Source organism: Mauremys mutica, chromosome 11 (genome assembly GCF_020497125.1).
Source record: "Mauremys mutica isolate MM-2020 ecotype Southern chromosome 11, ASM2049712v1, whole genome shotgun sequence".
In the NCBI taxonomy this organism is placed as follows: Eukaryota; Metazoa; Chordata; order Testudines; family Geoemydidae; genus Mauremys; species Mauremys mutica.
In genome coordinates this window covers 53,936,286-53,953,200 of record NC_059082.1, presented here as the reverse complement: position 1 = coordinate 53,953,200, position 16,915 = coordinate 53,936,286, and the positions used below count along the sequence as shown (strand labels likewise).

The 16,915-nt window shown below is 53.8% G+C and overlaps 1 protein-coding gene across 2 annotated transcripts in view; it reads right to left on the bottom strand.

Moving 5' to 3' along the window:
- Positions 1-16,915, bottom strand: part of C11H16orf96 (chromosome 11 C16orf96 homolog) — a 37,191-nt gene that overhangs the window by 11,805 nt on the left and 8,471 nt on the right. For both annotated transcript variants that reach the window (XM_044981188.1, XM_044981187.1), the window contains exons 2-8: positions 13,640-13,744; positions 12,359-12,439; positions 10,302-10,388; positions 9,137-9,290; positions 6,710-6,795; positions 2,489-2,599; positions 877-951 (exon numbers count right to left, since the gene is read on the bottom strand). In XM_044981188.1, the coding sequence (XP_044837123.1) occupies positions 877-951; positions 2,489-2,599; positions 6,710-6,795; positions 9,137-9,290; positions 10,302-10,388; positions 12,359-12,439; positions 13,640-13,741 (696 nt within the window). In that variant the 5' untranslated portion in view covers positions 13,742-13,744. The remainder of the gene's footprint in view (positions 1-876; positions 952-2,488; positions 2,600-6,709; positions 6,796-9,136; positions 9,291-10,301; positions 10,389-12,358; positions 12,440-13,639; positions 13,745-16,915) is intronic.

Genomic DNA, 16,915 nt, shown 5'->3' with positions numbered 1-16,915 from the left:
GCCAGACCAGTGGTGAGGAGCCAGGATTTATGTAATGGGAGACCTGGATTTGGTACCAACTGCAGGATCCCACCTCTCTTGCTTAGTGGGGATTAAGGGCCCAGTTCTACCAGGTGCTGCACAACCCCTGCACGGTGCTGTGAGCTCCCATCCTATCTTGGAGGGAGAGGCTGGGACTGCCCAGGAGACAAGCAGTGGTGACAGGGCATGGCTAGGGTCCAGAGCGTGAAACGAGGAGCAGATCCCTGGGGCTCAGTCAGAGACGGGTGGTGTCCCGACCCAGGCAAGAAACAGAAAGGGTTAAATGCCTAGCACTGAGGCCCTGGTCCTAAAGCAACAGAGGTACCTATCCTCCCTCTCCTCCCTAGGTGACTAGGCTACACTTCAAAAGACCTGCCTGGACCCCGCTCCGTTCACAGCCGGAGAGAGAGCCAATTAGAGATACTGAGAAATTCATCTCAGCCATAGCGGAGGGAATGCCTTCTGTTCTGAGACCAGGTGGTCGCAGCGCCCCCTGTGAGCCCACAAGGAGCGCAGCGACTGGGGCTAACTGAGATCCCCCGGGAAAGGCTGGGCCGCTCTATGCACCACGGTCAGAGTTTAAGGTCCAGGCACCAGGCTTGCAGCTGCTAGGATTTATTCCCTTTGCTGTGTTCTTTCCTAAGCTTCAGGACCTGCCCGCATGGGGGTGAGATAAGTGCCAGGCTCGTGCCCTGCAAGTTCAAGGGCACCATCGGGAGAAATGTGTTCTGTGCCTGGGCCATTTGTGCAGTGAGCGCTGAGCTGGACCCTGTACTGCAAGGCCAAACATATTATGGAGGAGGAGGGAATAAGCCCTTACCCCTGAGATCGGTGCCACAGGGTGTCTCCACTCACCACATTCATCTCCTGCTCCAGCAGGGCTTTGTCTGCTTTATTCAGGTCCAGCTGCTGAACCATCGCCCGCAGGTTCTGTGGGCAGGCAAAACACGCTGTTGTAGTCAAGCGTTTCCTAGATGTTTAGGCCAGAAGGGGCCACTACGATCCTCTAGTCTAGTCTGTATAACCCAGGGTACGGAACCTCACCTTCCTGCGTCCAGCCCAGGAACTCAGGGCTGAGTGAGAGCAGCTGTTTTACAAAGAGATGTCCACTCATGATTTAAGCTTCAAGGGATGGAGAATCCACCAGGTGCCTGGGCAAGTTGTGTCAATAGTTAATTCCCTCATTTAAAAAAAAGTCTGAATTTGTCTAGCTTTAGCTTCAAGCCACTCGGTCTCTCTCACTCTACCTGTGTCTGCTGGATTAAATCAGAAACCCTCCCCCCATGTAGACTCTTGGAGGCCATGATCAAGTCACTCTTTAACCATCTTTTTGATAAGCTAAACAGACTGCGCTTCTTTAGTGTCTCACTGGCCCTCAGCTCTGCCTCATTCTTCTCCTGTAGTGTCAAGCTGCCTGTATGTGTCAGTCCTGGGCAGGGACAGTCAGCACAGAACTTCAGGGCCAGCCAAGCCACAGGGGGGTGGCGGATGCTAGGGTCACAAATCATCCCACAGTCTGTGACCATGAGATGCAAGAACTGGCCATGTCATTTTCCCACCCATCTGGGCACCTCGTGCCCCATCTACCCCCTGGCACAGAGGGGTTGTGGCATTCTCACAAGGCACAGTGACAAGGAGCACGGCCTGAGCTGCATCTGCACTGCTGCTTTTCTCACCACACGACCATACGCAGGGCCGGCTCCAGGGTTTTTGCCGCCCCAAGCAGAAGAAAAAATAAAAAGCTGCGATCGCGATCAGCTCTACCGCCGCAGCTTCAGTCTTCAGCGGCAATTCGGCGGCTGGTCCTTCGCTCTGAGAGGAACTAAGAGATCTGCCGCCAAATTGCCGCCAAAGAGCCGGACGTGCCGCCCCTCACCGTTGGCCACCCCAAGCACCTGCTTGCTGGGCTGGTGCCTGGAGCTGGCCCTGACCATACGTCAGCCATGTTTGTGCTGCAGCCCCACCAAGCTGCCTAACTGTGTTTGTCCCAGTGCCTTCTGGGAAATCTGGGCAGCTCTCCCTTTGTGCCTGGTGCGTGCAGCACATGTGGCATTCCACGAGTCATGAAGGGCCCAAGGGAAAACCTCATACAAACTATTTAACCCCCCACACATCCCTATGAGGTCCCAAAGCAGCTGGAGGCCAGTTTCCTGAGCGAAAGCCCCTGGGATCAGGAACCCAGAATTTTCCCTGGTTAGGGCCAAATTGTTGCTGGCTCTAGTGCGCGTGTGTGAGGAGGAGAAAGGCACACGAAGCCTTCCCCACCCCTTGCTTCCCCCACATAGGGGGCAGGCCAAAGGCTGTCCCTGCTGGTGCCCTGGTGGGCACCGGCCTCCCCTATGGTGGTGTGGGAGGCTCTGTGCCCAGCAAGGCTGGTCAGACACACACAAGGGGCCCTGCGCCTGGCTGCCTTCCCCCAACCCCTCCTTGGGTGGTGCCTGGAAGGTCGCCGTGGGTTTGCTCTTACCTGGAAATCCCCCATGCTGCTCAGCAGCCTCTCCGAGCCTTTCTGCAGCTTCTCGTACTGCTCCTTCAGCTTCTGCACCTGGGCCAGCAAGTCCCTCTGAAACTCCCTCCCCTGAAGAGAGCAAGGCACAGCGCCATCTCAGACACCCAGCACAGCGATCGCCATCTCATGCCCTCTAAAGCTAAGGCTGCCAAGCAGCTTCCCTCCAACACCCGGCTTTCAGATGCTCTAACATCAGGAATTCCCCAAACGCCTAGATGGGTCAAATGTGAAACATGAAGCCTTGCAAGGATGAGCCCTCAGTAGGGGCCAGTGGATGGATTTCATAGAGTAAAGCTGACACAGGCTGGATGGGACCCTTTAGGAGGTAATTGGTCCAGCCTACCTGTGCCTCATTAACAGCCTTTCAAATGGGGCCTGGTAGAGGGCAGCTGGTCTCTATAAAGAGCCAGAGAGGAACAAGAAAGTGTGCAGATGGGAATAGGTACATCCCTTTTTGCAGATGACTGTGCTCTAGGGACTAAGCATGAAAGACTTAAAGTAACCACAGAAAGACAAATGAGAAACTCCAGAGAATTTCCAAATGGGGAAATGATTAGGGATTGAAATTCTCACTTACAAAAACCAGGGGAGTGCTTTCAACCAGGAAGAAAATTAGGGAAGAATGGGACTTATTTTTTTATGATGAAAAAATTCAGATAGTTCAAAAGTTGATGTTCCTAGGAGTAGTGTTTGATAATAAATTAACTTGGAAGGGTCCCATAGACAGAGGTGAAAGTAAGCTGGTCCGGTCCGGTACGGCATACTTGCCAGTACGCCGTGCCGGACCACATCGACTTCCACGGCAGGGATTGAAAGGGCTCTGGGCTGTCTGCGGCTGCGGGCAGCCCAGAGCCCTTTAAATCCCTGCCGTGGCTCTGGCGGCCGGGATTTAAAAGGCTCAGAGCTCCCCGCCGCTGCGGGCAGCCCAGAGCCCTTTGAATCCCTGCTGTGGCTGAGATTAAAAGGGCTCAGAGCTCCCTGCTGCTGCAGGCAGCCCAGAGCCCTTTGAATCCCAGCCGTGACTCGGGTGGCTGGGCCGGGGCTGGGATTTAAAGGGCTCAAAGCTCCCCACGGCTGCAGGCAGCCCAGAGCTCTTTGAATCCCAGCCGCAGCTCCGGTGGCAGGGCTGGGGCCGGGATTCAAAGGGCTCAGAGCTCCCCGCGGCTGTGGGCAGCCCAGAGCTCTTTGAATCCCGGCCACGGCTCTGGCGGCTGAGCTGGGGTCAGGATTTAAAGGGCTCCGGGCTTTCCTCAGCAGCAGGAGCTCTGGGCCCTTTAAATCCCTGCCCCAGCCCTGCAAAGCTCGGGGTTCCCCCTGGCGGCCAGAGCCCGGGGGCCTTTAATTTGCCCCTGAGCCCCAGGGGGCTCCCAGCCACCTCTGCAGCTGGGAGCCCCTGGTTGATTTAAAGGCTTTGGATCTCCCAGCCACAGCTGGTTCCCCAGGGCCTTTAAATCTTGAGAGGCCCCGCCTCTTCCGGATGAGGCCACGCCTCCCTCAGGACTCCAGCAGTACCGGTAAATCCTGTAAATTACTTTCACCCCTGACCATAGATAATATCATACAGAAGTGTAAAAGTTGGATGAAGTTACTTAAAAGTGTAGCTGGAAACCAATGAAGTACAGATAAGAAGGTACTGGTGATGATATATAGAGCTTTATGGATGCCAGTTTCAGACTACGGTTGACAAGCTTTTGATTCAGCCTCAAAAACAATTCTTAGAAATTTGGAACTGCTCAGGCTCAAGCTCTGCTTGGCATGTGGTGTAATGATAATCCCACCCGTGTATGCGCTGCCAATAGCCACTGGAGAAACACCTATAAATCTAAAGATGAAACTATTAGATCTAACCTTTTGGGCAAAGGTAAAAGGAATCATGAAATAGAAGTACAGATTTATGAGGATTGCTGGGAGCTTAGTAGACAAAATAATATGGAATCCCACAGACTTCCTCATATTATCAGGGACAAAAACCGGGTAAAGGTGACGTACAAAAGACAAATGGAAAGAATGAAAATTTTTTAGTCATGGGAAGTCCAATTATAGCTGGACAATCATTCCCCCATTTGTGGATTTGGAATTGTATGAAAAAGAAAAATGAGGGAAGAAAAAAAAACCAAACATTTTATGACCAATGACATTTCTGCATTTACATATGGAAAATGGGGACAGCTTTGCCAAGTCTATATAGACAGATCAAAAGATGACAACGTGGATACTGTGGGAACAATCTTCTGTGTTCCTAGGCTTGGAACCCAGACATCTAAAAGGCTATCGAATTATGTGCCATTTTGACAGCTGAACTAATGGGGTAATGTTGGCACTAACTTGAATAAGAGCTGAGTAACTGGCTGCAGTTGTAATTTTATCCGAATACTTGTCAGGCATAACGACAATCAGAACAGGAACTTCAGAAAGATGAAATGACCTAATAAGTGAAGTAATGTTCCTAACTACAGAAATAATGTGTGCCATCTGTAAGGCCCGGTAAATCTGAGGATATCCACGTTATATCTGCGCATATTCTATGATTCTATGATATCCGCGGACCATGTTTGTGGATTGGATCTGGACACAAATTTTGTATCTGTGCAGGGCTCTAGCTATCTGTGTAACAATAGCATGGAGTCCCCTGCATATGGGAATACCAGGAAATGAGATGGCTGACAAAACAACAAAGCATGCTCTAAAAAATGAGGGGGTGGATATTAAAATACCCTTACGTAGACAAGAGTGTGGTCATGAAGGTACTCACAAAGGAATGGCAAGACTTATGGACTAAAGACACAAAAGGATGAAGGTTTGATGTATGCTCAAAAATCGAAGATAATACTACAGTAGAACCTCAGAGTTCCAAACACCTCGGGAACAGCAGCTGTTCATAACTCTGAAATGTTCGTAACTCTGAACAAAACATTACGGTTGTTCTTTCAAAAGATTACAACTGAACATTGACTTAATACAGCTTTGAAACTTTACTATGCAGAAGAAAAATGCTGCTTTCCCTTTAGTTTTTTCGTTGTTTATGTTTAACACAATACTGTGCGATTTTGTTTTTTTGTGTGAGTCTCTGCCGCTGCCTGATTGTGTATTTTTGGTTCCAAATGAGGTGTGTGGTTGACTCCGGTGTTTGTAACTCTGAAGTTCTACTGTATGCGCCTCAGTCATGCCAGAAAAAGTGGAGTAGTCATTTTTATAGGGTTAACATGTCATTGCGCCTTAAATAATAAGTTAAACGTATTAAAAAGACAGAAAGATGGGCTGTGTAATGTTGCAAAACCAAAGAAATTGTTGATTGTATCCTATGGTACTGTGGGCAATAGTCCATGGAAAGTAAATTTCTTTATGAAAAATTAAGTTGGCTTGAAATCAGAGGGACTAGTGAGAATGTCAGGGAAATGGAAAAGCCTTACTGCGTTTTCTACAGGTTACTAGACTGAGTGCAAAGGCATAAAAAAAAACCCTGGCAAAAAAAGAATGAAGAAAGTGGCGGTCCTAGACTCGTATGACTGCTGCATCAAAACCAAACAAAAGACAAAAAGAAACAGGGAGAGGAAGCTGTGACAGAGGCATGAGAAAGCAGGAGGCGCCTGCAGGAGACCCTTGACCAGGGTGAAAGGTTTGGGGCTGGAAGCCAGAGCTAAAGGGCTGAAGAAGGCTGAGGGCCAGGGAGAGCTGACTCTAGCCAGAGTGGCCAGCAAAGGCAAGGAAGAGCTGCCCAGAGCAGACTCCAGGGGAAAAGAGGGAGAAGAAAAGCCCCCAGACCTGAGTTTTGTTTTGAGTTTTATGTCAATAAACTGGCTCCAGTGGAAGAGCATTACTGGAAAAAAATGTGTGTGAAGTTTAATACAGAGCCCTGAAGAGGGGAAACTGAGGGCAGCTGCACAGCCATCCCAGGCCACGAGGGGGTGCACAGGAGGCATGGGAGCATTAGCAAATCACACCCTGTGCCCATGCAATAGAGAATGCCCTTACACGGGGCACTTGGCATGCATGCACACTTAGGCAAGGGAACACAACTACCATTGCAATCACCCCATTTCTGCATCTATGCCCCATTCTGCTCCTGGTCCCTCCCCACTCTCATTGTAGCCATTGCAAGAGACCTTGAGAGAAATAAGATGTGCTCTGAGCTACAGCACTATCTTGGAACAAACACGCACAGCCCTGGACCCAGATCACCTTGTCTTCTTTGCTTTGCAGGCTGCTTATTTCGTCTTTCATTCTCTCCAGATCTGCGGCTACGTCATCTGAGATCCCAACTTTGGCTGGAACCAAATGAAAGACACCAAAGCTGTGTCTGCACGGAGAGCTCTAGGGAATCCCCCCACCACTGTCACATTACAAGTGCAGCTCCATCCCTGCCAGCAATGGTCTTGTAGTCCACTGCTAGTGATTCTACCACTGGCTCACCCAGTCCTGCTCTGGGCACGTCCAGGGATGAAGATGCCAGAGCTCTGTCTACACTAGTGCTCCCAATATTGCCAGTCCCAGGTGAGCTGCACCAGTGTGCTAGAGCTGAGGTGAGAGAATGTCCCACAATTATAGCATGTATATGGTTCTCCATAGGGGCAGGTCCTGAATGGATCAAGCAGTAAAGGAACCACAGAAGGAAGGTATGCTTGAAATCCAGAGCAGCCTTTGGGGGCTCCTCAGACCTGGATTCATAGTAGGAGCCCATCATTAAAGCTAACTCAAGATCAGGCAATGCCTCACAGAGCTGCTGGAGAGAAGTCATCGTCTTGTGAGATAAAGGGTGATGGTGCTAGTGAGGCCAGCAGTGGTAGCTGGAGGAACTTCTCAATGCTTTAGCACTCTGTCCTTCTGCCCTCAGGCTTCCCTGCGAGAGCCCCCATCCAAGGGGGGGTGTTCCTGCTGAGAGCAGCCTCACCACAAGAACAATGTTTCCCTGGCAAGTTAGCTCTAGGGAAGGTCATCAAAGGCAACTCAGCTCTGCAGACAGACTATAGACCTGGTGTCAGGGTTTCTGCTAGGTTTGCCAACTTTCTAATTTCTGAAAACTAGACCCACCCCCACACCTCCTCTTCCCCTGAGGCCTCACCCCCCGCCCCCTTCTTTCCAAAGGCCCTGCTCCTCCTCTTCCCCCAAGCAGGGCCTGCTCCAGGTTTTTTGCCACCCCAAGCAAAAAAAAAAAAAGGAGCTGGAGTGCTGCCCCTTCAAAAGTGCCACCCCAAGCACATGCTTGGAATGCTGGTGCCTAGAGCCGGCCCTGCCCCCAAGGCCCCTGCTCCCCAACTCCTCTTCTCCCCACTCCCCATTGCTCACTTCTCTCCCCCATCCCCCTAGCTCGATCCTCTCCACCTCCCTCCCCACTAGCTGGGCTCCCTCTACTCCAGGGCTGGGATGGAAGCTGCAGCCTGACGTGGCACCTGCTGCCTGGCTGCCCATGAGATGCAGGTAGGAGGTGGCCCTGGCTGAGCAGGGGCTGGTGTGGGTTGATGACCCAGCACTTCCCTCCCCCCCCCGCTGCCCGTGGTAACCAGACTTTCGGTGTCCGGTCAGATGTATTGACTGGACACTGTACAGGTTCCCTTTGGTTGAAAACCGGACGTCTGGCAAGCCTAGCTCCCGCACTTACTGCATCTCTGATTCCTAGATCTCCTCACTTTTCAGGAGGCAAGATGCAGGGCGGTCCCTAGCTATTCTGGGGCCCTACGCAGCCCCCCCGTGGGGGTGAGGGGTGCAGGTCTCTGCAGGGCAGAGTGGGGGGCTGGCCCCAGGCCTCCATGAGAGGGGAATGGGGGGACTGACCCCAGGCCTCCGTGGGGGGGGGGCAGGGCTGACTTGGGGGGAGGATGGACCCACCCCCCAGAACTCACGGGCAGCATGGCTGGAGCCGGGTTGCTGCACTTCCCGCCACCGGTGAGTGCAGCCCTGGCCCTGCTGCAGAGCTCAGGAAAGTGGGGCCAGGGCGGGGCGGGGGCCCTGGGGAAAGGCCGGAGCAGGAGCTGGAGCAGCACACAGTTGCGCAGGGCATCAGGAAATTTGGTGCCCCAAATTTCCTGGTGCCTATGCAGCTGCGTACTTTGCGTATGGGTAAGGACGGCCCTGGCAAGATGCTTTTCCCAGCTCCCAGCCCTACAAGCTCCCCCTGGGCTGGGCTCCCTCTGCTCTCAACATCACCAGCAGGAAGAAAGATGCTGCATTCGGGACAGTGCCCAGGCCCCAAGCCAGGATAGTCCCCTGCTCCATCTCCCTGAGAGCTCCACCTCCCTGAGAGCCAGCTTCCCTCCCCCAGAACCGGGCTGGGCCCTGCAAGGACAAATCCCAGTTCCCCTCCCCTGGAGCTGGGCTGGGCCCTGCAAGGACAGACATCCTCCCCCTCGGTCCCCTCTCCCAGAGCTGGGCTGGGCCCCGACTAGACCCTGACTCCCCTCCCTCAGAGCCAGGCTGGGCTCTGCAGTACTGGCAAGCCGTCCAATCTCATTTGTGTCCCTCCCTCCAGGCAGAGGTTCTGACTGCCCAGCAGGAAGGAGCTGGCTGCACCCACTCAAGTCTGGGCCCTTGCTGTCTTCTAAGGCCCCAGGTTTCTCCTGGAAGACAGGCCCAGCCCAGGGGTGGGAGCCAAGCTGGACGCTGGGGCCTCACCTAGGTGATCTGCTTGCTGCTTGAGCTCATTCTCCAGCAGGCTGATGCGAGTCCCCAAGGCTTCATGCTTGTCCGGCAGCTGGCACAGCTTGCCAAAGGCCTCCCTGACCGTTTCCCGTTTCGAGTCGAGGCTGGGCACAGGGTCTGAGGGGCTCTGAAAGAAAACACCCCCGCGCTGGCTTTATGGCAGGCTGGTTCCTGCAGAGAGCTCAGAAAGGGGGTGCTGATCAGAGGAGGGTGGTGGTGGTGGTGCAGGGGACTGGTCGAGGCAGCTGGGTCATATTCGCAGATTCCAAGTTCTCGCTATTGGAAGAACAAAGCAGCAACCGGTGCCCAGCTACCTCCTTCTGCCTTTGAGGAGAACTGTGCCCACACCGGAGCCATTCATTGGCCTCCCCAAACCATAGGGGTCGGCTAATACAGACGCTGAACTCACTCCTCCCTTTACGGCATCAATCATGACACCACCATGCATTACGGAGCTCAGATCAGCCAGGTATCCAGGCTACCCTTGTTAGTGTGCGGGCTCAGGGGTGTCTTGAGTGAGGATGCAGGCTGGTGCCAGTTGCTGTACTCAGGGTGCAGGGCTGTGGCTCTAGAGGTCCCCCATAGATTTCGGAGGCCCAGTAGCACAGGTAGTAGAGCGATTGGCTGGGGACTATAACCAACCCCTGCAATAATCCCTAGGAGGCATTACTAGATGCTGAGGAGTAGTCATGAAGGGGTGAGCCGATCACAGCAGAGGGCATGGACTGCTGGGTTACAGAACAAGTGTGTGTGATGGCAGAAGAGTTTAGTGTGACCTAGCACACCCTGAGAGTCCAGAGGCTTCAACTATGCAGCATTTTCTTCCCTCTCTGAGAGAGACACCAGCACTCTTGTGCCCTGGATTGGAGCTGATCAGTGATGAGACCCACGTGATCTTGATCTCAGCATGAGTCAGTACAGTAGCCCTGCCTCACCCTGCAGGCTCTTAAAATCTGATCAAATGGTGAACAATAACCCACAGCAAATCCAGAGGGAGCTGGCTTGCCCCATTCAAAGAGTTGTGATGGACACAGGAACACAATTCTCATTGCTCCCAAAATGCTTCTGCTCAACTCTCCCTTGAGTGACCCCTCAGTTCGAGATAAGGTCCCCTAGGCAGGCAGGAATCTGCACCTACCTTGTCAGTGAGCGAATCGAAGAGAGAGCTCCACTGCACTATGTCCACCTGTTCGGGGAAAGAACTCAGCTGTGCCTGCATCTTGTCCTGCATGCAGAGGAAGAGAAAAGGAGCTGCACATCAGAGGGGAATGGCCTTGCTCTTTATACTGGAGCGAGGGATGGGCAATCCGGGACAGAGCGTGCAGGAACAAACCCAATCCTGCCTCCTGCCAGACCCAAACCTCTCATCAGATTCAGCAATGGCATCATCCCCGCAGTATCTTTCCCTTGCACGTGGCCATGGAGTTCAGGTTCCACCTGGGACTGGAAGTGTGGAAGTACCATGATGGAGCCTGTCTGTGGGGGATCTCCAGCCCCAGGAATTTGGAGAGAGGACCGGCCCTAGGAACTAGTGGCCTTCTAAGGTGCCCGAGGGCGGTCCATTGGGGGCACACAGGCAGGGAGAGACCAACGTGCATGTCACTGCTCAGGGATGCGGCTGGAGGTGGTTCTCTGCAAAGGGGATCAGAGGGGACTGGGAGGAGAACCTGAGACTCTTTCACGGTGTGTGTAGGGGTCATCACTGCTGGGAAGCACAAGGGGGGGAGTCACACCAGAGAGGCGTCCTGGGACACTGCACCCACACAGCAGGGCACACCCTGTGCAGTGACACCCTTAGCCAGCTCTAGAGCCAGCCTTCCTTGCATAGTTCTCTAGGCACTCCCCCAGCCGGCACCTCCCCAACCGGCAGGCCAATCGCCCACCACCCGCTGCCGTGCAGGGTGCTCTGCTGGGCCGAATGCAACTCCCCTGCCCGAGCCCCAGGCAAAGCGAGAGCTGATCCGAGCTGCCAAACTCAGAGCAGAATGTGAGGCCCAGAAAAGGTGCGTGTGGCTCACGGGCCATGGACTGAGTACGGCTGCTACACCCTGTGAGCAGCAGGGGACATTACTGCAAATAATCAGGGGCCAGGGCCCCAGGTCAATACCGTTCTCAGGAGCAGAGGGTGGGGCGAGGACAGGATACACTCCGGACTCCGCACACTCACCCACTGAGTGCAAAGGCAGCAGGAGCCTCTGTCACCCTTCCTGTGGGCACCCTACTTACAGCTACCTGCACTGGACGGGCAGGGTGCACCAATACTACAGGCTGCCCTCTTCTCGGGCTGCACAGCGCAGCAGTGGGACACAGGCCAGTGCTGGCAGGTCCAACCACCATGAAGACAAGTCGGTTCCCCCATTGCCGGTGGACGGTGTGAAGCAGCTGCATGAATGTTGACTGCGCAGCCTTTGGTGTAGAGGCCTGGCCGTGCTGTCGGCTGCTCACTCACACAGAGCCCGGCTTCCAGTCCAACGAGCGCACAGGTAACATGGCTACTGAGCTGGAGACATCTACGCATCTGGACTGACCAGATGTAAAGACTGCTGCAGGGACTGTGTATATTATACACCACATCTAGCTTGCCCTTTGGTGAAGCTGTTTGTTACAGATGCTATCACAAATACAGCCAGGCAGCTGGTTAGGGAATGGAGATGGATTTCACCAGGGGAGGTGAACCTGTGGGTCCAGATCCTCCACTGGCGTAAATCATCCTCGTTCCGCCAAAGTCAGTGGAACCCTTTTACACCAGCTGAGGATTTGGCCCGTTGTTCCTAACGCTTGCTTTGGATTGCCTTTGCAGCCCGGGGTTGTTTGTGAGCTGCTCCCTTGCGCTGGGCAAAGATAGTGCCGTGGGACTGGTCACCTGCACCAAGTGGTATGGAACTTAGCAGCGTAATTAACCCTTCAGAAAGGCCACGCTCTGGGGTCTATGTGAAGGGCACTAAAAATGTGGTATCACTAAGCACTGTGCTCTGCAGGGCTGAGCGGAGTTGCGCAGGTCGCATCCTGCACAAGGCTCTGAAAAGCTATCTCCCGCGGTTCCCAAACGAAGGGGCCAATGCCCACAGTCGGGCTGGAGCAGGCTCTGAGGCAGCCCTGCCTGGCTCCTCTTAGCTGCGCTCCCTGAGTGTGCGGGCCTTCTCCAGAGCCCTTTGCCACCCGGTTCTCTCTGACTCCCAGAATCTCCCCACTCACCAGCCTGTCCAGGATGGCTTGGATGAGCTGGCTCTGCTGATCCAGCTGCGCAAGCCGCTCTCTCATTTCATCCATGCTGACCTGTTAAACAAACCACATCGGCGTGACGTGCAGAGGGAACGAGCGGCCAGCGGCGTCCTGCCAGCTCCGCACTCCAGCCTGTGCCCTGGCTCTGGAGCGGCCAGGGAATACCTGACTAACTGCACAGTCGAGAGCCGGGGCTAGCCGAGGCTCACTGATCTCTAAGGTTACATACAGCACACACCACAGCACTAGAGGGCTGGAGAAGGGCTGCACTGGGGCTGAGCCATGCAGGGAGCCCAGTCTTGTGCTCCTCACATTAGCAGCTCAGCTCCTCTGATGGTGAGGCAATGTTCTCTGAGACTCAGCGGGGCCCGCTCCGGGTAATTCAGGAATGCCCTTGGCCAAGGACGCTGTGTCCTGGCTTCACTGGTTGGATGGACGGGAGCTGGGGGACAGGGCGTTGGAGGGAAGGGTCCCGCAGGGAACAAAGCAGAGGCGCTTAGGCAGGAAAGGGAATTGGCTCACTTGAAAGATAATAAGCATGTAAAATAATCCCCAGCAGGGGGCAGCCTCCGGCTACATGTCAGCACCCAACTCTGTCAAGGGGGACCAGGCCTCATGCCTTAGCTCGGCAAGGAAGGGCATGGACCAAAGTGTGACAGGAGCCCCGTGGAGCAGCCCTGGAAGGATGTCGGCAGCACTGCAGCAAGAGTGTGCGCACACCATGATCTCAGGGCTGTGCTTCGACTCAGGATTTCATGGCTATTTAATTTTGTCTAGGGGGAGGCTTGTTGTCAGGGTCGGCTCCAGGCACCAGTGCAGGAAGCAGGTGCTTGGGGCAGCCAAGGGAAAGGGGCGGCACGTCCAGGTCTTCGGTGGCAATTCAGCAGAGGGTCCCTCAGTCCCTCTCGGAGGGAAGGACTGGCTGCCGAATTGCCGCTGAAGAATGAAGCAGCGCGGCTCAGCACGGCTGCCGCAAAGTGCCGCCGATCGCGGCTTTATCTTTTTTTCCCCTCTTTGCTGCTTGGGGTGGCAAAAAAGCTGGAGCTGGCCCTGCTTGTTGTTCCTCTGTCCCCCCATCAGAGCACCCAGGTCTCATTTTTCTTTGCTATGGCGAGCAGGAGCCCACAGTCAGGGAAGCTGGATTCCTTGCAGGCCAGTGCAGTGCTCCTGAGTCACCTGGGCGCCCCGTTGCCAAGAGAGCTCTCCAGGGGCAGCACCCCCAGCCACCCCTTTGCCACACGCAGATGTACGTACTCGTTGGAAGTTATCCTTCAAGACCCCCAGCTCTTCCTGGAAGGTGTTGACAGTGCTTTGCAGGGAGTAGATGTTGGTGAGCAGCTCCTGCAGCGTGTTCATGGCCTGAGGAAGCGAAGAGGACAGGGAAATGAAGGAGTCAGCACCAGCTCGATGCAGACTGGGCAGGACTGGAAACAAGCCAAGAGCGCTCTGCATGGACAGTCAGCCTGGCGTGACGCAGGAGCCCACACTCTGCCCACCCTGGTGCCAGAGGGCCATACCCAACTTGCTGCCGACAGAGCCGACTACAGCCAACCAACCTCTTCTTTAACCCAGAGTGCAGCCGTGGAGACTCCAGGAGCCCAGAAAACAATGTTCTATCTGGAGCCAAGTAGCCTCTCCTGAGATCAAGATGCAGCATTGGATGCTGGGATCTGTAGTTTCCATGGACTACGTCTCTGTGTTAAAGGGCAGCTGGTGCAAACTCCGTGGGAGACTGCCAGGTCACATTGTCCATCCTGCAGAAATTAATGAGTAGCCACAGATGAACTGGGGCAGAATACACCCTCAGGGGCCTCTGGGAATGATCCGCTTCCTTACCTGCTACCATGTGCTTATTACAAACAGCACCTGGGTGTTCCCATTGACCTGTCAGGTGGTGACAACTATTGGAGAGTGATGGAGAGTGGTTCAATGAGCCCAGGGCTCTCCTGACTCTGTCACAGCCTATTCTCTCCTAAGGTACAGCTGGAATAGCCATGCCTCCCTGCTGGAAATCTGGCTTCCAGTTTTATCCTGGGGGTGCCGGGCTGTGATCAGGCGAGCATCCATGCCATCGCTCAGGTTGATTCAGTTCAGCCTCTATGAGCCCAATTCCCAGTTTCTCTCTAGTCATTGGTTTCCTCCCACTGTAGGGGCCCTTACCATGGGCAGAGCAATGTGAAGTGGTGTCATAAACAGATAATTAAGGGTTAATGTCTCTTTTACCTGTAAAGGGTTAAGAAGCTCAGTAAACCTGGCTGACACCTGACCAGAGGACCAATAGGGGGACAAGATACTTTCACATCTCGGTGGAGGGAGTTCTTTGTTTGTGTTCTTTGTTTTGGGTTCGTTTGCTCTCGGGACTGAGAGGGACGGGACATCAATCCAGGCTCTCCAAATCTTTCTGAATCAGTCTCTCATGTTTCAAACTTGTAAGTAACTAGCCAGGCAAGGCATGTTAGTCTTATTTTTGTTTTCTCAACCTGTAAATGTTTCTTTTGCTGGAAGGATTTTTACCTCTGTTTGCTGTAACTTTGAACCTGAGGCTAGAGGGGGTTTCCTCTGGGCTATATGAATCTAAATACCCTGTAAAGCATTTTCCATCCTGATTTTACAGAGATAATTTTTACCTTTTCTTCCTTTAATTAAAAGCTTTCTTTTTTAAGAACCTGATTGATTTTTCCTTGTTTTAAGATCCAAGGGAATTGGGTCTGGACTCACCAGGAGTTGGTGGGGGAAAGGAGGAGGGATGGTTAATTTCTCCTTGTTTTAGATCCAAGGGGTTTGGATCTGTGTTCCCCAGGGACGGTTTTGGGGGGACAGAAAGTGTGCCAGACACTGATTTCTGGCTGGTGGCAGCGTTACCAGATCTAAGCTAGTAATTAAGCTTAGAAGGGTCCATGCAGGTACCCACATCTGTACCCTAAAGTTCAGAGTGGGGGAGGAAACCTTGACAAGTGGTCTTTGTGCAAATGAGAATCAGACCCTACATCTTCTGCCAGGACACCTAGGAGAGCAGTGCCATGCCCTAAGAGGTGTTAGCCATCTTTGGCAGTGGTGATATTGACTATATGCACATGGCAGCCTGTTGGCTGTTCTCCCTGGGGAGTCCCTCAGGACTCAGTCCATGCAGAGCAATCTCTCATGTACAGAACACCCAGCAGAAGGCTCTGCCTAAAAACAATCCCCAAATCTGGTTTCCAGAAGGGATTCGCTCTCTTCCGTTGGCCTGCTGGAGCCAGAGCGGACAGGGCTGAGCCTTGCTGAGGCTCTGTGATGTCATTTACACTCGTGCAATGTGGTTCTAAAATACTACCAATCGAGATCCCCCCATGCAGTCACACCTGCTTGGCATGGGTGTAAATGGCTGCATGGAGGAGAGTCCAGCCCCATATATCACGGTGAGTATGAACTGCTGTAGGTCAGAAGAGAATCAGGTCCTGGATACTTTACAACGGAGCTGTGAGGGGAATGCAGAGACCCCATGCGGAGGAGGAAGGGTCCAGAGAGGTCCTGCGGGCAGGGCTCCTCCACCCCTCTGGCCCTGTCAATCACGCAGGACAGGGAGGAGAGGAGACCTTTAAAAGGGAGGAAGCTGCAGTCAGTGAGGGGAAGGAGTGGGATTGCCCTAGGAGTGACTCCTGAAGCTGTGGAGGGAACTGCCAGGCAGGAACCCTTCACCCTGCCCCGAGGAGAGTACAGTGGACTCCCTGGTAAGACAGACAGGCTGAGCCTGCCTCCCAGTCTCAGCCAGAGCCATTGCACGGGCGCAGGTTTGTTGGCAGCACTGTAGATTTTCCACCTCCAGAGTGTGTGGGGGGTTTATGACTTTCCTTGTGATCCCCCAGCTGGAGAGACTTAAGGAGGCCCACAAAGGGCAGAGCCCCCCTGCAAGGAGTGGGGAAGTGGGGCCTGGATTGTGACCACCCAATGGATGTTGCTTCGGAAGGGATTAACGCGAAACTGAAAAAGCTGCTCGTATAAGAGCAGCCACATGTAAGATCAGACTGGTATAACTGTGACTGATTCACTGGTAAAACGTCCCATGCAGACAAGCCCTCTGAGTGCCTAGAGTCAGGGATCTGATTCTTCTCTCATGCTGGTGTAAATCAGGAGTAACTCCCCCAGAGTAACCCAGTGTGAAACCAGTGCCCATCAGATCAGAATCAGGCCCAGGCAATCCAAAGGCAAGGCTGAGTCTCTGGCCCCAATCCTCGGCTATGGCCAAGGACTGCGCAGTGCAGCTCAGTCCAGGGCTGGCTGGACATCTAGCTGGTCTCCAGCCTAATTTAGAGCAGCCTGGAGGCTGTGTAAAGTTGTGCAAGCTAGCAACAGCCCCAAGGGATTGACCCAGCGGCAGCACTCAGCAGAGCGTGGGGCTGCCCTGATTGCAGGGCAAGGGTGGCCTAGAGCCTTCACTTCCAGCTGCAGTTCAAGGCTCTGACTCTGACCTGTCAGACCCCATAGCAGGCTGGGTGGCTCCTGCATTGTAGATGTAAACATCAGGAGCAGGGGGAACCGAGTGCTCCCCAG